This window comes from Quercus suber, unplaced genomic scaffold (genome assembly GCF_002906115.3).
Source record: "Quercus suber isolate HL8 unplaced genomic scaffold, Cork oak 2.0 scaffold_36, whole genome shotgun sequence".
In the NCBI taxonomy this organism is placed as follows: Eukaryota; Viridiplantae; Streptophyta; class Magnoliopsida; order Fagales; family Fagaceae; genus Quercus; species Quercus suber.
In genome coordinates this window covers 1,088,028-1,115,511 of record NW_027069501.1, presented here as the reverse complement: position 1 = coordinate 1,115,511, position 27,484 = coordinate 1,088,028, and the positions used below count along the sequence as shown (strand labels likewise).

The window sequence follows — 27,484 nt, the reverse complement described above, 5'->3', positions numbered from 1 at the left end:
AATTAACTGGCTTAAGACATGGCAAACCTTTAAGACAAATATGATAATCAACCACGTTTAAATCAATGACACCACAACTGTTAGCACCAATATCTCATTGCTGATATATCATCCCAAGAAGCAAACAGCAATTCACTTTTTTTTTGGGGGAGTAGTTGGGTGATCTGAGTTCTCTTCCTATTCAGAATATGTCAGTGGGACAGAAGCTCTCTAGGCCATCTTTCCTCATTCAAATTCAACAATGCCAAAAGGCCAGAATAAAGATGCCAGTAAATGTAAAGATTTAAAACAACAGAACCACCAAAATGCCAACCATGAATGATGAATGCAAAACAAAAAACACTATTTTGCCACCAAGTTCCACATAACTATTCAACCTGTCAACGTATGATGTCGCAGTTTTAAGATACCCATTTATAAAATTTCCGAAAGACGAGGGGGTCAACAGAGACCAAGCAAGTTCTTTAATCTTCAAACCAGCTAACATATTTATTTACTAATAGGATAGCTTTTAAGCATGACATATTCCCTCATGCAGAACAAGAGCCTTAGCCCATGGCATACTTCTGGGTCAAAGATCGGGCAGTAGTCTCGTACTCCGCTCGGTCCGTCTTATACATGTGAGCAATCTCAGGCACCAAAGGATCATCGGGATTTGGATCTGTCAGCAGTGAGCATATTGAGAGGAGGACCTGCAAGAAACAATTGTTAAAATTTCAGCACATTACAAAATTAACCACAAAACTAAATATCATCAAGCACAAAAATAAAACCTATATAATTGAGCTTCTTTCATAGAATGCAAAATTTAACAAAGACTGCATACTGTTGCCAACTCCAAGCCTTGGGATGGCAGCCAAAAATACACAGATAGTGCAAATACATAAAATATTGTATCACATGTAACAATCAGTAAGAAATATGGATGCCCATGAATCAAAGAACATTACCTTGGATATGGTAAGGGCAGGGCTCCACTGCTCTTTGAGGATGTCAAGACAGATACTGCCATTGCTGCTAATGTTAGGGTGGAAAACCTGTGTCTGGAAGGAAACCTGTCCAGTGCACAAATATGCAGAGATCATGTATGTAAATAAGCACCATCAGCTATAATAACACAATTTGACCATGAAAGACTCATGAAAAGGGGATCTCTAGCTCAAATCTACCTCTTCCCCTCATCACCTGACTTTCTCAGCGCATATTATACACTAGAGTTAGGGGAGAAAAAGTTATCTTCCCTGCTCTAATCCTAAGTATCCTACAAACAATTATTGCAATCAATATGCATGGTAGCATCCTGGAGTTAAGAGGACCAAGTGTGACCTCCCAGCCGTATCTGCTTGAGCACATAAAAGACCCTCTAATGGGCTCTCTTAAACACCACGTTGTTACCTCCCAAGTCCCAACACAAATAGTTGTACACCATGGCAGCAGAAGCAGATTCAGAGGCTGTATCCATCTTGTGCAAGCACACATGCATGTATGTAAATTGACGAGTAACTAGCTACAGGGGGAGGGTGAGAACAAGGAGTACGCATATAAAACATTAATTCCCCCGCCACCCCCAAAAAAAAAAAAACTCATTACCCATCAAATTTTAAAAAAAAAAAAAAAAATCATTACCCATCAAATTTGAAATCATAATGACCATAAAGAAACTAAGATGAATTTCCTGTGCTCGTAAATCAATGAGTGAATGGCTCCAAAGGGAGGGCAGGCTGAGGAGTATGCACATGCAAGCACAGCTCAAGAAAAGCTCACACATTACCCATCACATTTGAAATCATAACAATAAAGTAACTAAGATAAATTTTTTGTAAGTAGAATTTCATTAAATAAAAGACATGGTAACTGAAAATATAAACATTTTTTCATTAAGATAATACCAAAAATATAAAATCAAATAATTACTTGCAAGAAGACGCGAATCCAGAGAGTCATAGAGACTTCCAAATTTAATCTTGCAATTTCGTGGTGGTCAACAAAATTTTAAATAGACCTTTTAGAAATAGATTTAGAAAATTTGTATTCCTTTACCACTCATGCACTCAAGCAAAAAGAAAGTGTTTTTTTTTTCTTTTTATGTTTTTTTTACTCCAATAATTTATTATTCAAAACATGTTCCATTGGTCCAAAAGATTATCAAAATAAAATTATGGCGGTCCAAGAGAGATTATAGTTGTCTCTGATTTTTGTAGAAGCAAATATAGGCGACTTCGACAAACAATAATTAATAATTAAAATATTATGATACTCAAATCCTGTAGTATTAATCCATGAAATGCATCAAACTACAATAGTAAATAGTCTCACAAAATTCTACACCAAAGGAAAATGTAAAGCAACAAACAAAGAAATACGGGATTAAAAAAAAACATTGAGTTTTGCCTAAATGCAGACCATTAATCCAGGAAATTTAAGAATGTTGTCAAATTGTCTAAGAAAAACTTTCCCTGTAACGTAATAAAGAAACACATTAGAGCACAATTAGTTGTAATCAGGGATCAAAATTAAAAGTAATATTCAGGATATATATTCTAAATACAATGAAATTCTAGCAATAGCATAATACAATTTAATTCAGTGTTGAAATCAACCAACTTCAGACTTTGATTGTCTAAACATTATATCATAACAATTCTAAAATATTTTATAAAAAACTTTCAGAGGTTTATGTCATTTGTATTTTCTAAATGTTTATGGACTTTTTTATTTCCTGCAATGACTAATGCTTTAATTAACTGGCGCCTCAAGAAATAGCATAATACATGCATATTGGCCATTCCTTTGGAGCAACTAAATCAAACATAGTATAAATACTATGAAACTCTAGTAGAAGATGGTTCCAATTGTTCCCATGACCATTCTCCTGTTTTTCCTAGCGTGTAGGACCATTTCTAATACACAGTTTCAAAATTATTTCGTCTTCCATGCCATTTTCTTTTGGTTCTCTTCTCAAACATTATCATCTACCATCTTTGTCATGCTACCATTGCATTATATATAATCTTTGACATGCTACTATTGCATTATATATATATATATATATATTTTCTATGATAACATTGTCAAGGATCAAAAGTAATTTTAATAGTTTTTTTTTTTTTTTGGTTACAAAGAGTACATATGTGAAAATCTGCATATACTGTTTTTTTTTTTTTTTTTTTTTTTGTAATTATCAAGCATTAACAAATGAGAAAGACATTCATTTAAAAATAAAGCAACAAAGGGAAAATTATGCTATCCTGACCTTTCAATTTAATTTAGTAACTCTTCTTGAACAACAACCAATGATCTTATCAACTTCTGTGCTACCACAAAAACACGTGAAAAAAATAAAAAGAAAAAAAAAGATATTGAAAATACATAAATCTTAATAAACATCAATGTAAAACACGTTCTACAAAATACAAACTTAGTTCCTATACACATTCCATCCATAAAACATCTAGAAGTAAATTTGGTCACATATGCAAAATGATGTAGAGAATAATTAAGATGGTGGTGACCTGCGTCATGGAGAATAGGCAACCTATGGTACTAAGGTGGTACTGCGTTGTTAGTAAAATCACTTGGAGTACAAATATAATAGCAATACTATTAACCACTATTCAATTGGAAAAACTGATCCAAATATCTTAAGAACAGGATTGGATGATTTGCAAGTTTTGGCAAGTAACAAAAATTTGTTTTGGTCCTTTGGGAATTTTAATCGAACAATCTGGACTCAAAAGAAAGTCTACCAATTAGGAACAGCTACCACATCAAATTCAGATCCAAATCCCATTGACTAAATGTTACCCATTTACTGACACAAAAAAAAAAAAAATATATATATATATATATATAAATACATGCATACTAATTTCTTCTTCATCAACTGCTTTCGTTATATACATAGACTTTTATCTATAATGAAAACATATAAACTTTTAAAATACCAAGACAAAGGAAAAGGTACAGTGGAATTAAAAAGTGAAGTTCCCTTTAAGAAAAATAAGACACACAATATTTTTACAGGTCAATTTACTGAAGAAAAAAAATTTAATTGAAACCAAATACTTGAAAAACAATTCTGACTATATTGTGCAGGGAAAAAACTAATTCAAACCCAAAAGACATCAAATGAAAAAAAACATAACCCAAAAAAAAGAGAGAAACAAAAGGAAAATCAGGCTAACCTAAACCTTTCAATATGATTCGGTATCTCTTCTTGCAAAATACCAAACCATCGTATCTGGTAGAGAATTGTGTAAATATGTGCTTCAACAAAAAAACAGGCAAAGAAGGATTTTTTAAAATACAGTGAATAAGAAGAAAGAGAGACTACAAAAGAAACTATAGATGTATGCAAAGTTTTGCAAATGTTTTAATCTGGATTTATTCAAAAAAAATGTAAGATTAATTACACACAACAACTTTGTTTTTAAAATAAATAAAAAAATTTCTAAAGATTAACAAACTAATCTAAACACTAATGTGTATACCACACAACAATCTTTAGTAAATAATCCCTAAATATTCAACGACATAATTTTAAGCAATGTGTTGGCTTTTTAATTTACCCAAATTAAAAATAAAAAAAAATAAAAAAAGGCGTTAATCAAATTCAATAAGTGAAAAAAAAAAAACATTATTTACTGTCAAAAAGAAATTCATTCATTCCTTTAAACAAATATACAATCAAATGGAAAACATGACTTTTTAGCACAAACATTAAAGGGGTTTTAGACTTTTTAGTTTCAGATAATAGATAGTCAGAGCAGCAACATTGAAAAATCCACCATTATTCAAGGGTAAATATGCTTTTTTCTATACATATTCAAGGGCTATAAACCCCATGATGCCACCAAAAAAAAAAAAAGGATTATGATAAATCAAAAAGAAAGCATCGAAATAAAGAATATAACACATCAAGTAACAAAATGCTGACCTTGGGTATTGGTGCTGCAGAAAAGAAGCGAAACAGAGTGGGTATCAAATTGAAAATTGGAAGAAGGAAGAGATTTTATTTTGCCATTTTTTCTTTTACCGAATGAAGGGGATTCATCTTTTCTTTGAGGTGGGTGCCGTTTGATTAAGGGTGTGGCAATTCAGGGCATAAAAACCATTTGTTGGGCATGCAAAACGCCGATTGTCCAACAATCACCATAAAAACCTTTTCCCTTATTGGCCTGTGTTTGTTCCACTGCCTTTCTCTTCTTATCTAATAACCCTTCTTCTTCTTTAATGACCCAGATAGCAAGCCAAAAAAACAGAAACAAAACAAAATATGAAACTAAAATTCAAGAAAGCAAAGGAACAAAACCCCAAAACTGAAAATTCCTAAGAACAATTCAATTAGAATTTGATCTTCTAGGTTGTTTCCCTTATTTCAATGAAATCCCTAAATTGACAACAAACCTAGAGAATAGGATAAGAGATTAATTAGAAGCCCAACTATTAAAACAATCTAAATATCGTAGCCTTTGAATTATAAGTCTGGAGTACCCTAAAAAAATGAATCCAAATATTCCAAGCAAAACCAATTCATTTCAAAGGCTGCAGAATAAAGAAGTAACTGAATTAAAAATCAGAGAAAAAAATGAAAAAAAACTGAAGATTTTGGTAATCTAACAAACACATCATATGTAAAATTCAAGGTGCAATCAATTAAGATAAAACAATTTGTAAAAAAAATTTAAGATTAAAAATATACATAAACCATATCAGTTGTGAGATCAATGCATGCCACTATTTGAAGGCCAAAGAAGTATTATGTATTAAGTGTGATTCAGTAACATATAATTAATAAGCACCAGAAAACTAATCATCATGCTGTTCATGGCAGTATACACTAAAAATAGGCATAAAAAATTATTTTAAAATAAGATCAGTGTGAAGAGGTATTTAACAGAAGCAATGGAAGTCCTAAAAACAAATAGAAAAAAGTACAGTGTGTCTCATATAAGAAAGGTGAAGAAGAAATACAACCTGTGTTAGTGATAGATTGTTTTAAAGAAAGTGAAGGCCTGAAGGGGTATTCCGTCAATTCCAAATCTCCAACCAATCATGGTGAAATTACATCCTTTGTTGGGCATGCTTTTGATTCTCTCTTCACCTTTTCTACTTTCTGCTCTATTCTATACACAGATAGAAAAATCAGTCCTACAAACAAATAGGAAAAATTACCGAATGTCTCATATAAGAAAGGAGAAGAAGAATTTCAACATGTTTAGCAGCAAATGCTATGGGGTCAACCAAGCACTCTAACCAACCAAAAATTAATTAAACCTCTCTAGGTAGATTGAAAAATTAATAACAAATAATCAGACAAAATACTAAAATCAAAGCATCAGTTATAGGAGGAAAAAGACTTTTCAAGCATATATAAATTTTAAAAATTAAAAAAGAAAAAACTTGGGAAATATTATGAAGAACAAACTACTTCCTAGCTTCCCAAATAGCACTTGAATTTACATATCCAGTAATTGAGTTTTATTAAATAAGACAAAAATACATAAAAAAATTTTGAAACTCACATTTAAAAATTAATTATTTCATTCATAATTTTATATAGCAAAACGCAACAATATCCAACAATTTTGTTTTTCAATTTTTTGGGGCTATACCTGTTGGCAATATTTCCCCTGCTTTGCCTGTGTTTGCTCCACCGCCTTTCTCTTCTTCTTCTCTAATTATGATTGTGATCGTTGATCAAAACCAATTTTAAAGCAAAACCTTAATAAGAAAACAAATCTCTCATATTTCTTTGAACAGTGTTTAGTGCAAACCCTTAATATAGTTGATGCAATTGCGTGAATAATTATGTTGGTCAGGGGGTTTGTCAAGTGAAATAACAAAAGGGAATTGTAATATTGTCTTCTACCCAAATCAAAGAAAAAGAAAAAAAAAAATCTTACCGGACTGTATCTATGTCTCTATCTCTGTCTCTCTAATAACTCTGGCATTTTCTCTGCTTCTTTCATCACCTCTCCCTTTCCCTGCTTCTTTCATCTGCTTCTTTCTCTGCTTTCATCCGCTTCTTTCTCTGCTTTCATCGCCTCTCCCTTTCTCTGTCTCTATCTCCGTATCTCAATACCTCAAGGATGTTTGATCGTATTTAACTTTGACGAGTGCCGGTTGCAGAGGTCTAAGTCTGTCAAGGGATGGCGATGGCCGGCCGTACGAATCTCCAGTGTGGCGCAAGGTTTTTCTTTTTCTCCTTCCCTTTCTCTGTATCGCAGTGTCGCTAGGGTTTTTCTAGTTGAAACGCTTTTTTATTTTATTTTAACCGGTTTTTTTTTTTTTTTAATATACATAAAACTGTCAAACGGTGTTACACTTGTAAAAAAACAATGTAATTTAACGCAACATACAGTTTTTTAAAGAAAAAATTATAAACATGGCAGCATTTTAAGGGGTCATTTTTCCTAACGTGGCAGCACCTCCTTAAAGCTTTTGCTATCATATATAGTATTAGATTAGATACTGAAACCAAAGAAACTTTTCAATGACAAAGGACAACAGATACACAATTCAAATATTTCAAGTAGTGAAAACAATCATGTTATGCGAGAAGAGATGCACCACGAAGACAGAGATACACATGAGGAATTAAACAAGCTAATGCAGACACGTGAGTCGTTTTTACCTTGGGTGGCTTGAATGGGTAATTTGGTGGGAAGTGAATGGATACAAGGAACACACCCCCAACAAATGGACTGTCTGCAGGACCCATAATTGTTGCTTGCCAGTGGAGCATGTCATCAGCCACAGGGCCTGCAAAAATGGAAAACTGCTGAATTAAAAACTGTAATAGTAACAACTAACAACAATAAAAACACCCAAAAAAAAGCATCAAACCAAAACCAACCATCTAACCAGCACCAATACACAGTAATAGCCTAGATTATGATTAGGTTAACAACTTACCCAAAAAAAAAAAAGCCATGTGAAACACAATAACACATTATGTTGAGCATCTTACTCATACACACATATGTTGGATGCCAAAACAACCACTAATAAACACAACCAAGCCTTATACATGTTTATGATTCTTAAAAAACAATAAGAATTATACTTGCAAAACTCGTGAATCCTCGAACAATAATAATTAAAAGCCTAAATACAATCAAACCCAAATCGGCAACAAAGTACAGAGTTCAAAGAATTTTGACAAAAACTAGATAGCAATGAAACTAACCAGCACTGAACAAAATTATAAACGGGTACAGTTTAGGGGCTCATGGGCAGCGCTAAAGTAAAGACACATTGCAAAATTACAGGTTATGGTTTTTTTGAAAGGGGCAGAAGTAGTAAACCCCCATTTTACCAAATAATCAAAGGATGAGCGGCTACAGCCACGCTCTCATGGGTGTAGAAACTAGGCAAACAGCTCAATATGTGACTTGGTTCTCTCTCTCTCTCTCTCCACTGAAGTTGTGCAAAGCAATAAAGTTCATAGTTATAAAGCTGTAGATACAATGAAACCCATATAGGAAAAACAGTGAACAGAGTATGAAACCCATATAGGCAACTTTTAAGAATGAGAAAAAACGAACCAGCGCTGCATGAAGCAGGAGGATCTTTCTGGAGGTCCTTCAATTCCTTGTTGATCCTTTTCGAAGCCATCACAGAATTCCCTGGTGTCTCACAATCTTCACCTAAACTAAAACCAAATTCAAATATATATTAATTATAAAACAGAAAAAAAAAAAAAAAAAAAAAAAAAAAAAAAAATCCATGATGATTGATGAGGATCTATTCAGACAACAAACGTAAACAATATTATTATAATTATAATAATAATAATAATATAAATTAATTAGATATTTAATCTAAACACGCAACAATCTTCTTCGTTCTTGTAATGCACAAGCGAAAAAAAATTAAAAGATTATAAAAAAAAATTTAAAAAAAAAAACCCTAAAAGATTTGGGGGAAAAAAGAATCGGAAACCCTAAAATTTTTGGGGGAAAAAGAAAACATTTGAAATAAAAGAAAGGAAATATATGGAGAATCAGCGATCGAAACCGTGAAAAATCGGAGAGAGAGAGAGAGAGAGACAAACCTGTGGCTGTGTGCGAGTTTTAGGGTCTACAAAGCTAGAGAGAGAGAGAGAGAGAGAAGCTGAGTTCTTGCCTTTTCAGCACTCTCTCTTCTTCATCCTGAATTTCCTGCTGCCACATCCTAATCTTCGCTTCTATGACTCGTTGCTCTTCCTGCATAATTTCAGATCAAATCAATTACATTCATGACCCATCATGTGAGCAAAATTACCAGAAAAATCAGACCCAAAAAAAAGAAATGAAGCTAAGATATGTAAATTAATTCTTACAATCTGCTCCAAACACTTCTCTTCCTCTGTTTTCACACCACGATACTCCACAGCATAATTTGCAGTTTCGCAAAATGGACACCTTACAACTGTTAAGCAAGACAATAGAATAGGAATTGAAAAGGGAAAAGGCATAGCATTAATGATGAAGGATACTGTGTAGGACGAGTTGAATTGGGATCTATCGTCTGTAGAAAACACTCTGGTGCAAAGAAGACAAGTCAAATTGCAGGCATATACTAATAACTACATATATCATTTGTGACAATTGCTGAATTATCATCTGTGCAGATGCTTTTCAGGCAACATCTTGACCTGTTCAGACTTGGATAACACTAAACAGGGAAAAAATAGACACTGATAATTAGAAAAGTAACACATAAAAATCCAGTACATATCAAACTTAATTAACACCAAACTAAAGAACAGAAAACTAATTAATAGATTCAGCTCTCATGGATCTTTGGAGCGATTACTTATATATACAAAAATTAAGTATTGAAATTTTAAGTTCTATTCCCTAACTCTCAGAAACCATAGTAAAAACCTAGAGCATATAGAAGTACTAAACCATAATTTTAAAAACTGGATCGAACCAGCCGATTCAACCAGGAACCCGACCCTAAACCGGTCTGGTAAAAACGGCCAAAACCAGTGATTCAATTGAACCCATTCCGATTTTTAAAACCATGCTAAACTTGAATTATTTTTTTTTTCTTTCGTTTTTAGGTACTAAACTTAGATTATCTTATGGTTTAAAAAAAAAAAAAAAACCTTGTATTATCTTACCACAGAGCAAAACTGACACACTTCAAGATCACAAGTGCTATCTTCGTCTCCTGGAGAGCACAGAGCAAGTTTAGATTCAAGTATTAGCTTCAAAAGCTTCTTGCAATCCTCCTCTACCACTTGTCTTTTCTTCTGATGCAGATTACCCATCCCCAATCTTTCTACAAATCATGAAACCAAAGAAACAATCTCAAATTTTGAACAAATTATCCAAAATATAACAAAAATATCAAAAACAAAAATCACTCCAGATTAAGTTCAATTCACTTCTCAAAAACAGTGCAAGAATCATATCAGTAGCAAAAATTGAGCAGAAAGCCTGTATTCATTCCTAAATTTTCAAAGGAAAAATAACAGAAAATAAAGTAATTGCGGCTAAAAAAATACAATACTAAAGTAAAACACATATAACCTCAAATGATTTTTTCTTTTATAAATAAATAAACAAAGAAACAATTCTTTAGGAAAAGTGAAACAAGAGGCACAACCTTGGTAGATGGAAATATTTACAAGAGAGAAGAAGAAAAAAAGAATCAAGAGATCCATAAAAAGACAATAGCTCAACCACATTCTTAGGCATAAGCCACATCGTCATTCAAGAGAAAGAAAAGACAACATGATCATAATCCACAGGCGCTATATTTGTGTATTCCGCTTCCTAAGATTTTCCATTGTTATAATTTTACACATGGCGGCTGCAGTCCACATAAAAATGGCAAAAAACGAGCCTAAGTTTGCCAAATACTCCTCCCTAGGAAAGAAGAAACCGCTCTCTTCTTTAGCCCCTTAGAACTCATTGACAGGTCTAGTTTGCTATAAATTTCCCAACAAAATCACAACAAATTACAACACTCTTATATCTAAGTTCACTATCATTTCAATCCAATTTCGTTAAAATTCGACGCCAAAAATAAATCATACTAAATAAAGTAGAAATTAAAAGCAACAAATGACCTTTAAAGCCTTTTTATTTGATCCACAAATTTAATTCAAAGAAAATAATAGAATCATCAGAACCGCCAAATAAAGCAAATTATCGCATAATATACCATGTGTTTAAAACAAGAGCTAATAAACAAGGCAAACTATTATTAGGTATCTTCTCCAAAAAAAAAAAAAAACCATTATTAGGTAAAACTGCCATTAACAAACAAAATACTGCGTTTTGAGGTCCAATTGGCTTTCATTTCTCTATACTACAACAACCTTCAATTCACCATCAAAAACCCTAATTTTCCGAATTACAACACTCTCAGCCTCACAGGTCCAATTCTCTAGGATTCCTACACTACAACAACGCTCTCTCTAAACAAGCAACAATTCGGTTCCGAACGAACAATGCTACACAGAAACAACGAAATTGACCCAAAAAAATAAAAGAAGAAGCCATAAACTATGCTTGAAAACAATGCTTCGATGTTGAAAATCAAAAGAAAACGTGAACAAAAAGCATAATTAGAGATCGGAATAACGAACCTCGAGAAAATTCCAAATAGAGAGAGAGAGAAAGAGAAAGCTTTTCTTTTCTTTTCTTTCCTTTTCCGTGTAATTGTGATCAAAGCAAAGGGAGACTTTTAATTTGTAGAAAATAAATGTACTATATTATTATTTTGTGTGGTGATGGAGAAGTAGAGAAAGAGAAGCAAGACACGGACGATAGAGCCAGGGCCGGCTCAAGGCCAAGGCAAGTTAGGCCTAGGCCTAAGGCCCCACCCAAAATAAAAAAAATCACCTGAGAAAAAAAGGCCCTACATCTTATGGTTAAAGGTCCAAATTTTTATGAAATTATATATATTTTTATAAAATTATGCACTTTTTTTTATTAGTAATGTTAAAAATACTATAAATTTTGCTATTAGTTTACAAATTGTCATATTACTAATCACAAAAAAGTGACTTAAACATTCATTAGTTAAATTGATGAATTTAATTAATCAAAGTCAATGTCACATAATATTGTGAACATTTTATAGTGTTTTTTCAATATAAAAGACCAATAGAACCCTAATCTAATTGAAATCCTAAAATGTTTCAGATGAAAAAATATTGCAAATGTGTTAAATCATCAATTATAAATTAATCTCTTCTAACAATTTGAGACTTTAATTTTTGTAATTGTAATATATTTTTATTTTTATTTTTTATTAATATTTATGGTTCAACTATGATATTCAAGTCTCTATATGAAATTAACATTAGTTTCATGGGCATTATTCATCAAATTATATACTTAATGTATCAAATTAACCTAAAAGACTACATAAATTTTTCGCCTTAGGCCCCAAATTATGTTGAGCCGCCCCTGGATAGAGCGGTAGACCAAGAAAAGAATCACCATTTTTTTTCTTTTTTCTTTTTTCTAACATATCATAATGATGATATTATAAAAAAAAAAAAAAAAGCGGCCATAGCCCTAGCCGACCGCTTCCTCTCCCTCCACGCGCTGCTCTCACCGAGTGCGTCACACTGTCATTGCCCTTTTTCTTTTCTTTTCTTTTTTCTTTTTTTTATTTGTTCCCAAATCAAATTGATTTTTGCGGAAGCGTTGATCTGAGAACTTTTTTTTAATTGAAAAAAATTAGAAAAAAATTCGAAAGAAGTTTTTTTTTTTTTTTTTATCCCTTTTTTGGGTTTGTGTGTGTGTGTTTTTTAAAGCCTGGTTAATGAATTATCTTAGAACATTTTTAATTCAAAAGAATTTTTATAATTTTTTCCCAAATCAAAACAAATTGATTTTTGCCATCATGGGCGTGGAGTTGATGAGTTTATATCGGAGGCTTCGTTTTTTTAATTATTAAATAATAAAATAAAATTGATTTTTTAATAAAAAATACAACAAAAATAAATATTTTTTTTTTGGTTTTCTGTGTTTTTTTTTTTTTAGGGTTTGGTTAATAGGTTAACAGATGTCTTTAAGGCATTTGTTAATAAACTATTTAAAAAAAGTTTTGATGTCATTTTCATAAAAAAAATACAAAAAGTTTTCAAAAAAATTAATTATTTTTTCTAGAAATATTTCTTAGGCCAACGCCCTCAAGGAATTTGTTAATTTTTATTTCTTTTTTTTTTTTTTTTTGACGAAAGAAATTGTCATATTTTTTTGAGTTGCTTAAGAGAATTTATAAGAGAAAATGATATGCTTACAACATTTTTCATGATAAATTCGAAGGGACAGACTATTGCTGGTGGGTAAAAGAAAAAAGAGATATTTGTGATAAGCCCAGACTATAATCAATAATATTACTCAATTATAATCCGAGATGAAAATTTATTTTTTATTTTTTGTGTTGATAAGAAATAGATTGCTATATTTTTTTATAAGTAAAGTGATTGCTATATTTATTGCGTTGCTTATGGGATTTTTTTAATATGGTTTTGATCTTTGTTAAATATAAACAAATTACTTTAGATTCTCCAAAAAAAAAAAAAAAATGCTTTATTTATTGAGTTAATGTCAATTTTTGAATTTGACCACGATCTTTGTTTGAGATTTTGGTTTAGAAAAAATAGAAGAAAATTTTATGATGTTGGTTTGTGACCTTTGATCATTGTGAATCAGTATTTGGGTATTTGGGAAACTAGAGAATTAGTTCAGCTTTTTATAAATTGAACAATTAAAAAAATAAAAATATATTCAAGATTGCACTCTTATCGTTTTATCTATTTGTATAAAACAATGTGATAATTTATGATATCCGGAATTGTATGTGTAAGGATGCAATTTGAGTCCCTTGCCCAAAGTATGAATAAACTTAGGCCCAAAGTATGAATGAACTTAGGCCCAAAAAGTCTAATACAATGAATTTGTAAAGAGTGGGTTAAAAAACTGAGGTTTAATAAGTCAGACAACAATTAAAGTAAATTTAGATGACAAGAAAATGAAGATAGATTGGTTTTATCTAAGGAAAATCGTCATCGGCACAATCCGAGGAGACTTGTTCTTATATACTTCTCTCAAATTAGATTACAAATTCAATTCTTGATTGCTACAGTGTTTTTCTCTCAATTCCTAGATCCCTTTTTCCTAGGGTATCTCTTCTATTTTATACTATCTTCCCCTCTCATCTCCACCTTCCACGTGCAGGCCAGATTGTTAGTCTTCATCCTTGTCCCATCAACACCTTCCTGAAGTCTTTAAGAGTAATTATAAGGCTGAAAAACGCTGTTCAGGCATCACTTCCTCATTAATGCGATCAGAGAGTTAGCTACAGAGTATTCAATGCGGTGGTAGCAGCCTTCTCTTATATATTTCTTAGTTCCCATCTGTCCTGTATGTTCACAGTGCATATCTTTATGAATAGAACTTCCTGATACGTCATCCTGGATGTTAAGACACACATCTTGATCTTTACTTTGTTTAACCGAGAGGATATTCCTCCTCAAACCACCTCCCCCAGCCTTTATAGTCATAACTTGCTCATTAAGCTCACAGTTTTACGTCTTCCTCACTACTAACTTGCCCTCGGACCAATGAGCCTCCTCGGACAAGGCTCAAGACCCAATATACATTTGGGCCATGTGCCCCTACAGTATGAATTGGGTTTGATTAGATTATATGAATGTGTTGCCCATGTATGTACTAAATCTCAAATTGAGTGTTTACTAAGTAAAGTTATATAAGCAATTACAAAAAATCCTAAATATAACACTCTTTTTTAATCAGTATTAGAGTTTTTTTTTTTTTTTTTCCATTTTATATATATATATATTTTTAACATAAGTGCTTACTAAATATGGAGGTTTTTTTCTTTTCATTTAGATGGGATTATGTCTCATTGCATGCATGACCACCTATTTATTACAGGCGGTGTTTCCTCAATAACCACACAATGTGATCTTTCACACGTTGATCAAAGCCAACAAATTGACAGACTTTTTATTACTAGCCTTGTTCACATGACATATTCATGCACACCAAGAGTTTCCTCGTGCCATTGATTAAGAATGTATTTGGATAACACTGAAAGTTGCGTTGCGTTTTCAAAATTCACGTTTCAGAACCTTTTTTTTTTTTTTTTTTTGTGTATGAACAGTAAAATTATTGTGCAAGAGACAATTATCACTGTTTACGCACTGTAGAACACTGTTCACGCACTATAGCAACACTGTTCACGCACTATAGCAACACAGTTCACGCATTAAAAATATTAAAAATGGGACCCACGGTACTATTTATATATTTAAAAATTATTTTGTTACAGTGTTTTCTGCAACAATCAGTTTTCAGTAACAATAAGTTGTATCTAAACGGACCCTAAGTGTGCGTAGTTATGTTTTTTTTTTTTTTTTTTTTTTTATAGCTGAAATAGTTTACTTTTCATGTGAACAGTGCACAATGTGAACTGTTCACGGACCTACAAATTTCACTTTTTAACAACTTTTTCATTAAAAATTGGTCTGACGGTACTATTCACACATTTAAAAATTATTTTGCTACATTATTTTTCAGTTTTCAGTTTTCAGCTGTATCCAAACGGACATGTCTCACTACATTAGTGTTCTGCTCTTCTCATTGTAATCAGAGAGATAATCACCTTCTTGCTTGCTGATATTCTTTGATATATATGTATACACCCTCCAAACTATGCAATTGTTTATTTGTTTTGCTATATGCGGTATTTCAATTATTTCCACAAGCTCCAAGCTAATGTAATGAGTAATTTTAGATCAAACTCAATCCTTTAGACAAGCAATATTCATATATAACAAGTTCAAAAAGGACAAAGTTTAGCTACAAAATTGGTTGTAGTCTTAGATTACAACCTTACTCAATATCTTTTTATTGGAGGTGAATTTTGATAAATCCACCATTGGATTATATCTTCTTTTTATATCCTCCATACTTGCAAAATTTTTAAAAAATTAAAGATCAATAGCTATATCATCAATAAATTATTTAAATTGCAAGTTTTTATAATTTAAAATTATGCATAAAATATAATTTTATAGATCATATAGTAAATAATATCCGATTGAAACAAAATTTGACATGTTTATTAAGAGCGTAAAAAACATGTAATTCAATGGTTATATTTTAAAAATATATAATAATATTTATTTTATTGAGCAGAGTTGTAGCCCTATGCTACAACCAATTTTGTTACTAAACTTTTTCCGTCCAAAAATTCAAATATAGGAACACATAATAGGGCTCATTAAGCTTCAAATTACACCTCTTCCACCGTTCAATTTGTTCTACACATTCTGTGCCATTTTAAAAATCCAAAAAATGTGTTCTGAAGTCTGTTGATAGAATCCCAAATTATGTCATATGTCTTGTAATCTCCTAGTAGTTGTTGTATTTCCTTTAGTTAGTTAGTTAGTTGAGATAAGAATGAGATAGTTAGGTATTAAGCACATGTATCACATGTTCAATTAACTAGCCAATTATCTTATGCCATATTTACAAATTGTCACGTCATTTAAATATCCCATCTCATTTGCTATATCTTTATTAATTTTTCTTCCAGCATTATTATACTCATTAGGATACTTTGGATGAGCTCCACCTCATGGGTAAGGAAGACCTCTTGTATCAGCCCACTTCACCATTGACAATTTCATATCTCCAAAAATTCAAATATAGGAACACATAATAGGGCTCATTAAGCTTCAAATTACACCTCTTCCACCGTTCAATTTGTTCTACACATTCTGTGCCATTTTAAAACTCCAAAAAATGTGTTCTGAAGTCTGTTGATAGAATCCCAAATTATGCCATATGTCTTGTAATCTCCTAGTAGTTGTTGTATTTCCTTTAGTTAGTTAGTTAGTTGAGATAAGAATGAGATAGTTAGGTATTAAGCACATGTAGCACATGTTGAATTAACTAGCCAATTATCTTATGCCATGTTTACAAATTGTCACGTCATTTAAATATCCCATCTCATTTGCTATATCTTTATTAATTTTTCTTCCAGCATTATTATACTCATTAGGATACTTTGGATGAGCTCCACCTCATGGGTAAGGAAGACCTCTTGTATCAGGCCACTTCACCATTGACAATTTCATATCAATCAATTGTTCCACCTTCTCTTCTTCATTCTTCTTTCTTTCTTTCTTTCTTTCTTTTTTTTCTATTTTTTTTTGGTGCGTGAGCACGGGGCTTACAGAGACTAAACACAGATGGCTGCTCCGAATACAAAGAAAAAAATATCTCATGTATTAGACAAATATAGCACTCCTCTCATATGGGAGTGAACCCCACAAGTGTAGGACTCATCCCCATGTAAGAGGGACCTTCCATATGTTCAACACACCAAATGCCTTCTTCAAACATACAGAGACTAAAAAACGAGAAGAATTACACCGACACTGCTATGAATTAACTGGCTTAAGACATGGCAAACCTTTAAGACAAATATGATAATCAACCACGTTTAAATCAATGACACCACAATTGTTAGCACCAATATCTCATTCCGATATATCATCCCAAGAAGCAAACAGCAATTCACCTTTTTTGGGGGGAGTAGTTGGCTGATCTGAGTTCACTTCCTATTCAGAATATGCCAGTGGTACAGAAGCTCTCTAGGCCATCTTTCCTCATTCAAATTCAACAATGCCAACGGGCCAGAATGAAGATGCCAGTAAATGTAAAGATTTAAAACAACAGAACCACTAAAATGCCAACCATGAATGATGAATGCAAAACAAAAAACACTATTTTGCCACCAAGTTCCACATAACTATTCAACCTGTCAACGTATGATGTCGCAGTTTTAAGATACCCATTTATAAAATTTCCCAAAGACAAGAGGGGGAGACAGAGACCAAGCAAGTTCTTTATTCTTCAAACCAGCTAACATATTTATTTACTAATAGGATAGCTTTTAAGCATGACATATTCCCTCATGCAGAACAAGAGCCTTAGCCCATGGCATACTTCTGGGTCAAAGATCGGGCAGTAGTCTCGTACTTCGCTCGGTTCGTCTTATACATGTGAGCAATCTCAGGCACCAAAGGATCATCGGTATTTGGATCTGTCAGCAGTGAGCATATTGAGAGGAGGACCTGCAAGAAACAATTGTTAAAATTTCAGCACATTACAAAATTAACCACAAAACTAAATATCATCAAGCACAAAAATAAAACCTATATAATTGAGCTTCTTTCATAGAATGCAAAATTTAACAAAGACTATGCATACTGTTGCCAACTCCAAGCCTTGGGATGGCAGCCAAAAATATACAGATAGTGCAAATACATAAAATATTGTATCACATGTAACAATCAGTAAGAAATATGGATGCCCATGAATCGAAGAACATTACCTCGGATATGGTAAGGGCAGGGCTCCACTGCTCTTTGAGGATGTCAAGACAGATACTGCCATTGCTGCTAATGTTAGGGTGGAAAATCTGTGTCTGGAAGGAAACCTGTCCAGTGCACAAATATGCAGAGATCATGTATGTAAATAAGCACCATCAGCTATAATAACACAATTTGACCATGAAAGACTCATGAAAAGGGGATCTCTAGCTCAAATCTACCTCTTCCCCTCATCACCTGACTTTCTCAGCGCATATTATACACTAGAGTTAGGGGAGAAAAAGTTATCTTCCCTGCTCTAATCCTAAGTATCCTACAAACAATTATTGCAATCAATATGCATGGTAGCATCCTGGAGTTAAGAGGACCAAGTGTGACCTCCCAGCCGTATCTGCTTGAGCACATAAAAGACCCTCTAATGGGCTCTCTTAAACACCACGTTGTTACCTCCCAAGTCCCAACACAAATAGTTGTACACCATGGCAGCAGAAGCAGATTCAGAGGCTGTATCCATCTTGTGCAAGCACACATGCATGTATGTAAATTGACGAGTAACTAGCTACAGGGGGAGGGTGAGAACAAGGAGTACGCATATAAAACATTAATTCCCCCGCCACCCCCAAAAAAAAAAAAACTCATTACCCATCAAATTTGAAATCATAATGACCATAAAGAAACTAAGATGAATTTCCTGTGCTCGTAAATCAATGAGTGAATGGCTCCAAAGGGAGGGCAGGCTGAGGAGTATGCACATGCAAGCACAGCTCAAGAAAAGCTCACACATTACCCATCACATTTGAAATCATAACAATAAAGTAACTAAGATAAATTTTTTGTAAGTAGAATTTCATTAAATAAAATGCTGGGACGACGCCACCCAAAGTAACTATGATGAATGTTTTGATCAATTCAATAATTTTTTTTTTCCCTAAACAAGTTGATGGAATAACTCCCAAACTTTTAATACTTAATGAATTTGCTAATATTTCATATGCTAAATGCTTGAAGCTAGAGTAAGATGGGAGGCTTTGCAATTCATAGATAGGTATTTGGATGCATGCATTTCAATCCCAAATCCAATAGGTGCAGTTCTTAAGTTAAAATAAGAGAGACAAGTATGTAGATGACAGCCAATAACCAGTGCTCACAATGAAACATACAATTGGGAGGCAAACTCATCCTCAACCCGCCAAATTAGTGCCAGAAGTTTTATGTCCAACATTTAACAACACCCAAACCACCCCCCCCCCCCCCAAAAAAAAATAATCAGCATAAGGTAGGTACTGAGAAGAAATTTTAGAAATCAGATCTAGGGAACCCCAAGTCTAAACATCAACTTGTCCTTATCAAGTTAGGCACATCTCCTTACAACAGCAAATAGGGAGAACAAAATGTATCAGCAGTGATAAATGACTGCTCTAAACTTCCATTCTACTTTTTCCTTAATAAAGTGCAAATTGCCAGACTAGCATGCTGCCAAACCTGCTCACAAAGCAAAAGACTTATCCACAACTTAATTTTATGCCAGATTTTTTTTTTTTGGTTTAGTCCTGTACTTGATTGGTTTCCACTAAGATGACACCTACTTTACAACCCTTATACCATCTAATTTTGACCTCCAATTGAATTTCATAAGCATGTTTCCCAACCCCTCTTGATCTCACATTTTTTATTTATTTATAAGTAATGGTGTTTTATTGAGGAAAGAGTCTACATGTACATATAATGGACACAGTAGCCTAAAGACTTGCAAAAAATAACTTATACACAGCAGTAAAGTGACTATTTAAAATCGACAATGAAATTGCTATTGGTAAAGCCCACGCCCCACACAAGACCAATAAAAAAAAAAAAAAAAATCTAACACAGTAATTTTATTGAGTCACCAAACTTCTGCATAGTCAAAAGTGCAACAATTTCTTTCTTCCACAATGTCCGCATCACACATAAGGGAACTAGATTCCAAGTATCCAATGAATGTTTTCCAACCCAATTACTCCAATCAAATAAGATATCAATTACACTCTTTCGTAACACCCGCTGAATCTCAAAAGCTCAACCCCCCCCCCCNAGCCCCCCCCCCCCCCCCCAAAAAAAAAAAAAAAAATCTTCCAAAAATTAAAAAGACGAGAGGAATCCTTCAATTAGGTAAATACTGAAACCAAAGAAACTTTTCATTGACAAAGGACAACAGATACACAATTCAAATATTTCAAGTAGCAAAAACAATCATGTTATGTGAGAAGAGATGCACCACGCAGACAGAGATACACATGAGGAATTAAAACAAGCTAATGGAGACACGTGAGTCGTTTTTACCTTAGGTGGCTTGAATGGGTAATCTGGTGGGAAGTGAATGGATACAAGGAACACACCCCAGCAAATGGACTGTCTGCAGGACCCATAATTGTTGCTTGCCAGTGGAACATGTCATCAGCCACAGGCCTGCAAAAATGGAAAACTGCTGAATTAAAAACTGTAACAGTAACAACTAACAACATAAAAACACCCAAAAAAAAGCATCAAACCAAAAAAACCAACCATAACCAGCACCAATACAAGATAATAGCCTAGATTATGATTAAGTTAACCACTTACCCACAAAAAAAAAAAAAAAAAAAAAGCCATGTGAAACACAATAACACATTATGTTGATCATCTTACTCAAACACACATATGCTGGATGCCAAAACACCACTAATAAACACAACCAAGCCTTATACATGTTTATGATTCTTAAAAAACAATAAGAATTATACTTGCAAAACTCATGAATCCTCAAAGAATAATAATTGAAAGCCTAAATACAATCAAACCCAAATCAGCAACAAAGTACGAGTTCAAAGAATTTGGATAAAAACAGATAGCAATGAAACTAACCAGCACTGAACAAAATTATAAATGGGCAGTTTAGGGGCTCATCGCAGAGCTAAAGTAAAGACACTTGCAAATTACGGGTTATGGTTTTTTTGAAAGGGGCAGAAGTTGTAAACCCCAATTTTTCCATATAGTCGAAGCATTAGCGGCTACAGCCACTCTCATGGGTGTAGAAACTAGGCAAACAGCTAAATATGTGACTTGGTTTTCTCTCTCTCTCTCTCTCTCTCTTCTTCCACTGAAGTTGTGCAAAGCAATAAAGTTCATAGTTATAAAGCCGTAGATACAATGAAACCCATATAGGAAAAACAGTGAACAGAGTATGAAACCCATATAGGCAACTTTAAGAATGAGAAAAAAAAAAAAACGAACCAGCGCTGCATGAAGCAGGAGGGTCTTTCTGGAGGTCCTTCAATTCCTTGTTGATCCTTTTCGAAGCCATCACAAAATTCCCTTGTGTCTCACAATCTTCAATAAACTAAAACCAAATTCAAATATATATTGATTATAAAAACCCAAAAAAAAAAAAAAAACCAAAATCACAGCCCACAAAAAATCATTGAGACCAGACAGTGAAACAAATCCTCACAGCTAAATGATATTAAATATATATAAATAACGAAATTGGGTTTTATAATATTTTGTTGTTGTCAAAATTACGAACAAACAAACAGGGTCTGAAATAAATAAATATATATATAAAAAATATGAAATGCGACCATGATGATTGATGAGGATCTATTCAGACAACAAACGTAAACAATATTATTATAATTATAATAATAATAAATAAATTATTAGATATTTAATCTAAAACACGCAACAATCTTCTTCGTTCTTGGAATGCGCAAGCGAAAAAAAAATTAAAAGATTATTTTAAAAAAAAAAAACCCTAAAGTTTTGAGGGGAAAAAAGAATCGGAAACCCTAAAATTTTTGGGGGAAAAAGAAAACATTTGACATAAAAGAAAGAAATACATGGAGAATCGGCGATCGAAACCATGAAAATCGGAGAGAGAGAGAGAAACACAACCTGTGGCTGTGTGCGAGTTTTAGGGTCATGCAAAGCTAGAGAGAAAGAGAGAGAGAGAGTCGAGAAAGAAGATAGAGAAGAGAGAGAGAGAAGAAGCTGAGTTCTTGCCTTTTAGCACTCTCTCTTCTTCATCCTGAATTTCCTGCTGCCGCACCTAATCTTCGCTTCTATGACCGTTGCTCTTCCTGCATGATTTCAGATCAAATCAATTACATTCATGACCCATCATGTGAGCAAAATTACCAGAGAAATCAGACCCAAAAAAAGAAATGAAGCTAAGATATGCAAATTAATTCTTACAACTCCTCCAAACACTTCTCTTCCTTGTTTTCACACCACGATACTCCACAGCATAATTTGCAGTTTACAAAAGGACACCTTACAACTGTTAAGAAGACAATAGAATAGGATTGAAAAAGGAAAAGGCATAGCATCAATGATGAAGGATACTGTGTAGGACGAGTTGAATTGGGACTCTTCTCTGTAGAAAACACTCCCCTCTCTCTCCCCCCCAACACACAAACTTGCTCTCACATTATTATCATAGATGACATAAAATCTAATGGTACACATCCATAGGAATCACATCTTCAGATCTCTTACTGCTTTCCCAATTTAAATTAAATGGAATGAAATAAGATTTGAGATTTAATATCTGGAAACACAAGCATGAGATGTCCATAATCTATCCACCCATATGAATGGCGACTGACGTAAATACCAATGAAAGACAGTATTCTTCCATTTGAAACACAAAACATCTCATTCTCATTAGAAGCTACATAAACGTAAATGCGTTCGAAACTATGGAAACTTAGTATAGAATTATTACAGGAATAGTCAACTATATTGATTTATGAAGAAAAGAGTATTATATCAGATATTTTTGACAGCAAGGTGATGTCACATTTTCATCCTTTTTTTCCCATTGACATATGATTTAATTATTTATCTATTAATTTAAAGAACCACACACACACACAGAGGAAACACAACTAGCATACAAACACATCAATGACATTGTAACTTTTTTTTCTTTTTCTTTTCTGTGCCAATCAGAATATGACATTGTTACAATTAGGAACACTGCATACCGATTTGTCCTAGGTAATGGGAGTTGTGGTGGAGGTGGTCTAATCATTGGGGAAGGAGATGAGTCTACCGAAGCAATGATTTCCTCACTTTCGACAGGAGACCTAGAAGATGTAACTGCAGAATGGAAAAGAGACATACAGATTATGTAATTGCACCATATTGAACTAACAACACACCAAGAACAAAATCAAAAAGATACCTGCTACTGAGTTGTATTCGACCCCCACAGGTTCCATATTTCCACTTGAGAAGCTGAGTTCTTGCCTTTTTAGCACTCTCTCTTCTTCATCCTGAATTTCCTGCTGCCGCATCCTAATCTTCGCTTCTATGACACGTTGCTCTTCCTGCATGATTTCAGATCAAATCAATTACATTCATGACCCATCATGTGAGCAAAATTACCAGAGAAATCAGACCCAAAAAAAGAAATGAAGCTAAGATATGCAAATTAATTCTTACAATCTCCTCCAAACACTTCTCTTCCTTTGTTTTCACACCACGATACTCCACAGCATAATTTGCAGTTTTACAAAAAGGACACCTTACAACTGTTAAGTAAGACAATAGAATAGGAATTGAAAAAGGAAAAGGCATAGCATCAATGATGAAGGATACTGTGTAGGACGAGTTGAATTGGGAACTTTCATCTGTAGAAAACACTCTGGTGCAAAGAAGACTAGTCAAATTGCAGGCATATACTAATAACTATATATATCATTTGTGACAATTGCTGAATTATCACCTGTGCAGATGCTTTTCAGGCAACATCTTGACCTGTTAAGACTTGGATAATACTAAACAGGGAAAAAATAGACACTGATAATTAGAAGAGTAACACATAAAAATCCAGTACATATCAAACTTAATTAACACCGAACTAAAGAACAGAAAACTAATTAATAGATTCAGCTCTCATGGATCTTTGGAGCGATTACTTATATATATACAAAAATTAAGTATTGAAATTTTAAGTTCTACTTCCTAGCTCTCAGAAACCATAGTAAAAACCTAGAGCATATAGAAGTAATAAACCATGATTTTAAAAACTGGATCGAACCAGCCAATTCAACCAGGAAACTGACCCTAAACCGGTCTGGCAAAAACGGCCAAAACCAGCAATTCAATTGAACCCATTCCGATTTTTAAAACCATGCTAAACTTGAAAAAAAAATTTCTTTCGTTTTTAGGTACTAAACTTAGATTATCTTATGGTTTCAAAAAAAAAAAAAAACCTTGTATTATCTTACCAAAAAGCAAATCGGACACTCTTCAAGATCACAAATGTAATTGTCGTCTCCTGGATAGCACGGAGCAAGCTTAGATTCAAGTATTAGCTTCCGAAGCTTCTTATGATCTACATCCTTATGATTGTACAGCCCCTGTGGTCTAGTGTACTTCTCATCTACCACTTGTCTTCTCCTCCCGAGCTTATTACCCATCCCCAATCTTTCTACAAATCATGAAACCAAAGAAACAATCTCAAATTTTGAACAAATTATCCAAAATATAACAAAATATCAAAAACAAAAATCACTCCAGATTAAGTTCAATTCACTTCTCAAAAACAGTGCAAGAATCATATCAGAAGCAAAAATTAAGCAGAGAGCCTGTATTCATTCCTAAATTTTCAGAGGAAAAATAACAGAAAATAAAGTAATTGCAGCTAGAAAAATACAATACTAAAGAAAAACACATATATCCTCAAATGATTTTTTCTTTTATAAATAAATAAATAAAGAAAGAAACAATTCTTTAGGAAAAGTGAAACAAGAGGCACAACCTCGGTAGATGGGAATATTTACAAGAGAGAAGAAAAAAAAAAAAAAAAAAAGAATCCAGAGATCCATAAAAAGACAATAGCTCAACCACATTCTTAGGCATAAGCCACGTCGTCATTCGAGAGAGAAAAGACAACATGATCATAATCCACAGGCGCTATATTTGTAAATTCCGCTTCCTAAGATTTTCCATTGTTATAATTTTACACATGGCGGCTGCAGCCACATAAAAATGGCAAAAAACGAGCCTTAGTTTGCCAAATACTCCTCCCTAGGAAAGAGGAAACAGCTCTTTTCTTTAACCCCTTAGAACTCATTGACAGGTCTAGTTTGCTATGATTTCCCACAAAAAATCACAACAAATTACAACACTCTTATATCTAAAGTTCACTATCATTTATCCAATTCGTCAAAATTCGACGCCAAAAACATTGCTAGAATCACGCCAAAAATAAATCATACTAAAAAAATAGAAATAAAAAGCAACAAATGAACTTTAAAGCCTTTGTATTTGATCCACAAATTTAATTCAAAGAAAATAAAAGAATCATCAGAACCGCCAAATAAAGCAAATTATCAGATAATATACCATGTGTTTTAAAACAAGAGCAAATAAACAAAACAAACTATGATTAGGAATCTTCTCTTAAAAAAAAAAAACCTATTATTAGGTAAAACTGCCATTAACACAAGACACTGCGTTTTGAGGTCCAATTGGCTTTCATTTCTCTATACTACAACAACCTTCAATTCACCATCAAAAACCCTAATTTTCCGAATTACAACACTCTCAGCCTCACAGGTCCAATTCTCTAGGATTTCTACACTACAACAACAACGCTCTCTCTAAACAAGCAACAATTCGGTTCCGAAAGAACAATGCTACACAGAAACAACGAAATTGACAACAAAAAAAAAAAAAAAAAAAGAAGCCATAATCTATGCTTGAAAACAATGCTTCGATGTTGAAAATCAAAAGAAAACGTGAACAAAAAGCAAAAGCAAAATTAGAGCTCGGAAAAACGAACCTCGAGAAAATTCCAAAATAGAGAAAGAAAGAGAGAGAGAGAGAGAGAGAGTCTCTCTGAGATATCAGATTTGGCAACAGGAACAGAAACTTCTCACAGGCGTAATTTATAGACAGAGAGAGAGAGAGAGAGAGAGAGCTTTCTCTTTTATTTTCTTTCCTTTTTTTCGTGTTATGGTTTTTGGGTTTGATTTATATCTAATTTCAAAGAAGAAGAAGTAGTAGGAGGAGTAGTTTTACACATCACATTAATTAATTCTGCGAGCGCTCTTAATATATGTAATTGTGATGAAAGCAAAGGGAGACTTTTTAATTTGTAGAAAAGAAATGTATTAATATTATTATTATGTGCGGTGAAGGAGAAGTAGAGAAAGAGAAGCAAGGCACGGACGATAGAGCGGTAGACCAAGAAAAGAATCCCCATATTTCCTTTTTCTTTTTTCTAACATATCATAATGATGATATTATAAATAAATAAATTAAAAAAAGCGGCCGTTGCCGTAGCCGACCGCTTCCTCTCCCTCCACGCGCTGCTCTCACCGAGTGTGTCACACTGTCATTACCCTTTTTTTTTTCTTTTTTTTTTGGCTTTTGTAATTTGTTCCCAAATCAAATTGATTTTTGTGGTGGCGTTGTCCAGGTCGATGAGTTCATATCTGAGAACTTTATTTTAATTGAAAAAAATTAGAAAAAATTCAAAAGAATTTTTTTCTAATATCCCTTTTTTGGGTTTTGTGTTTGTGTTTTTTTTTAAAGCTTTGTTAATGAATGATCTTAGAACATTTTTAATTCAAAAGAATTTTTATAATTCGTTCCCAAATCAAATCAAATTGATTTCTTCCTTCATGGGCATGGAGTTAATGAGTTTATATCGGAGACTTCGTTTTTTTAATTATTAAAAAATAAAATAAAATTGATTTTTTAATAAAAAATACAACAATCCAAAAGAATTTTTTTTCCTGTGTTTTTTTTAGGGTTTGGTTAATAGGTTAACAGATGTCCTTAAGGAATTTGCTAATAAACTATTTTAAAAAAGTTTTGATATCATTTTCATTAAAAAAAATACAAAAAGTTTTCAAAAAAAATTAATTATTTTTTCTAAAGAATTTCCTAAGCCAACGCCCTCAAGGAATTTGTTAATTTTTATTTCTTTTATTTTTTTGAAGAGAGAAATTGTCATATTTTTTTGAGTTGCTTAAGGGAATTTATAAGAGAAATGATAAACTTACAACATTTTTCACGATAAATCTGAAGGGACAGACTATTGCTACTAGGTAAAAGAAAATA

The 27,484-nt window shown here is 33.0% G+C and overlaps 2 protein-coding genes, 1 long non-coding RNA gene and 1 pseudogene across 9 annotated transcripts; all 4 read right to left on the bottom strand.

Moving 5' to 3' along the window:
• Positions 1 to 315: 315 nt before the first annotated feature.
• On the bottom strand, positions 316 to 11,771 carry LOC112003817 (ubiquitin-conjugating enzyme E2-17 kDa). Of its 4 annotated transcripts, none has more exons than XM_065770792.1 (7): positions 9,482 to 9,527; positions 9,326 to 9,407; positions 9,059 to 9,209; positions 8,550 to 8,656; positions 7,637 to 7,764; positions 951 to 1,055; positions 316 to 692 (listed from the first exon to the last, which is right to left on the bottom strand). In XM_065770792.1, exons 4-7 carry the CDS (start codon positions 8,617 to 8,619, stop codon positions 549 to 551), a joined length of 447 nt encoding a protein of 148 aa, XP_065626864.1. In that variant the 5' UTR covers positions 8,620 to 8,656; positions 9,059 to 9,209; positions 9,326 to 9,407; positions 9,482 to 9,527; the 3' UTR covers positions 316 to 548. The 4 variants fall into 4 exon arrangements, with proteins under 4 accessions (XP_065626864.1, XP_065626865.1, XP_065626867.1 ...); XM_065770793.1 differs by having other exon boundaries at positions 8,550 to 8,651; XM_065770795.1 differs by lacking the exons at positions 316 to 692; positions 951 to 1,055; positions 7,637 to 7,764; positions 8,550 to 8,656 and adding exons at positions 9,612 to 9,660; positions 10,115 to 10,271; positions 11,591 to 11,771 and having other exon boundaries at positions 9,482 to 9,530.
• On the bottom strand, positions 2,070 to 7,630 carry LOC136066458 (uncharacterized). 3 transcript variants are annotated; one of them, XR_010627955.1, is made up of 4 exons: positions 6,906 to 7,630; positions 6,615 to 6,723; positions 3,254 to 6,150; positions 2,070 to 2,456 (listed from the first exon to the last, which is right to left on the bottom strand). It is a non-coding gene; the product is annotated as an uncharacterized LOC136066458 (long non-coding RNA). The 3 variants fall into 3 exon arrangements; XR_010627954.1 differs by having other exon boundaries at positions 2,070 to 6,150; XR_010627956.1 differs by having other exon boundaries at positions 2,070 to 6,150; positions 6,615 to 6,676.
• Positions 11,772 to 17,756: 5,985 nt separating the features above from the next.
• Positions 17,757 to 22,363, bottom strand: LOC136066457 (ubiquitin-conjugating enzyme E2-17 kDa-like; annotated as a pseudogene).
• Positions 22,364 to 23,111: 748 nt separating this feature from the next.
• Positions 23,112 to 26,516, bottom strand: LOC112017100 (E3 ubiquitin-protein ligase DA2). 2 transcript variants are annotated; one of them, XM_065770791.1, is made up of 7 exons: positions 26,199 to 26,516; positions 24,640 to 24,838; positions 24,135 to 24,186; positions 24,008 to 24,053; positions 23,852 to 23,933; positions 23,592 to 23,736; positions 23,112 to 23,506 (listed from the first exon to the last, which is right to left on the bottom strand). In XM_065770791.1, the coding sequence occupies exons 2-7, from the start codon at positions 24,829 to 24,831 to the stop codon at positions 23,253 to 23,255; spliced, it is 771 nt and encodes a 256-aa protein (XP_065626863.1). In that variant the 5' UTR covers positions 24,832 to 24,838; positions 26,199 to 26,516; the 3' UTR covers positions 23,112 to 23,252. The 2 variants fall into 2 exon arrangements, with proteins under 2 accessions (XP_065626863.1, XP_065626862.1); XM_065770790.1 differs by having other exon boundaries at positions 24,640 to 24,842; positions 26,199 to 26,512.
• Between the last annotated feature and the right edge of the window lie 968 nt (positions 26,517 to 27,484).

Excerpts from the sequence above, each read along its gene's own strand:
- LOC112003817 (XM_065770795.1), bottom strand. The coding sequence starts at position 10,264 with ATGGGTAATCTGCATCAGAAGAAAAGACAAGTGGTAGAGGAGGATTGC. Across the intron at positions 9,408-9,481 it reads AATTCAACTCGTCCTACACA|GTGTCCATTTTGCGAAACTG; the intron begins GTATCCTTCATC and ends AACAGTTGTAAG. Across the intron at positions 9,210-9,325 it reads AGAAGTGTTTGGAGCAGATT|GAAGAGCAACGAGTCATAGA; the intron begins GTAAGAATTAAT and ends GAAATTATGCAG.
- LOC112017100 (XM_065770791.1), bottom strand. The coding sequence starts at position 24,831 with ATGGGTAATAAGCTCGGGAGGAGAAGACAAGTGGTAGATGAGAAGTAC. Across the intron at positions 23,934-24,007 it reads AATTCAACTCGTCCTACACA|GTGTCCTTTTTGTAAAACTG; the intron begins GTATCCTTCATC and ends AACAGTTGTAAG. Across the intron at positions 23,507-23,591 it reads CGAATACAACTCAGTAGCAG|TTACATCTTCTAGGTCTCCT; the intron begins GTATCTTTTTGA and ends TCCATTCTGCAG.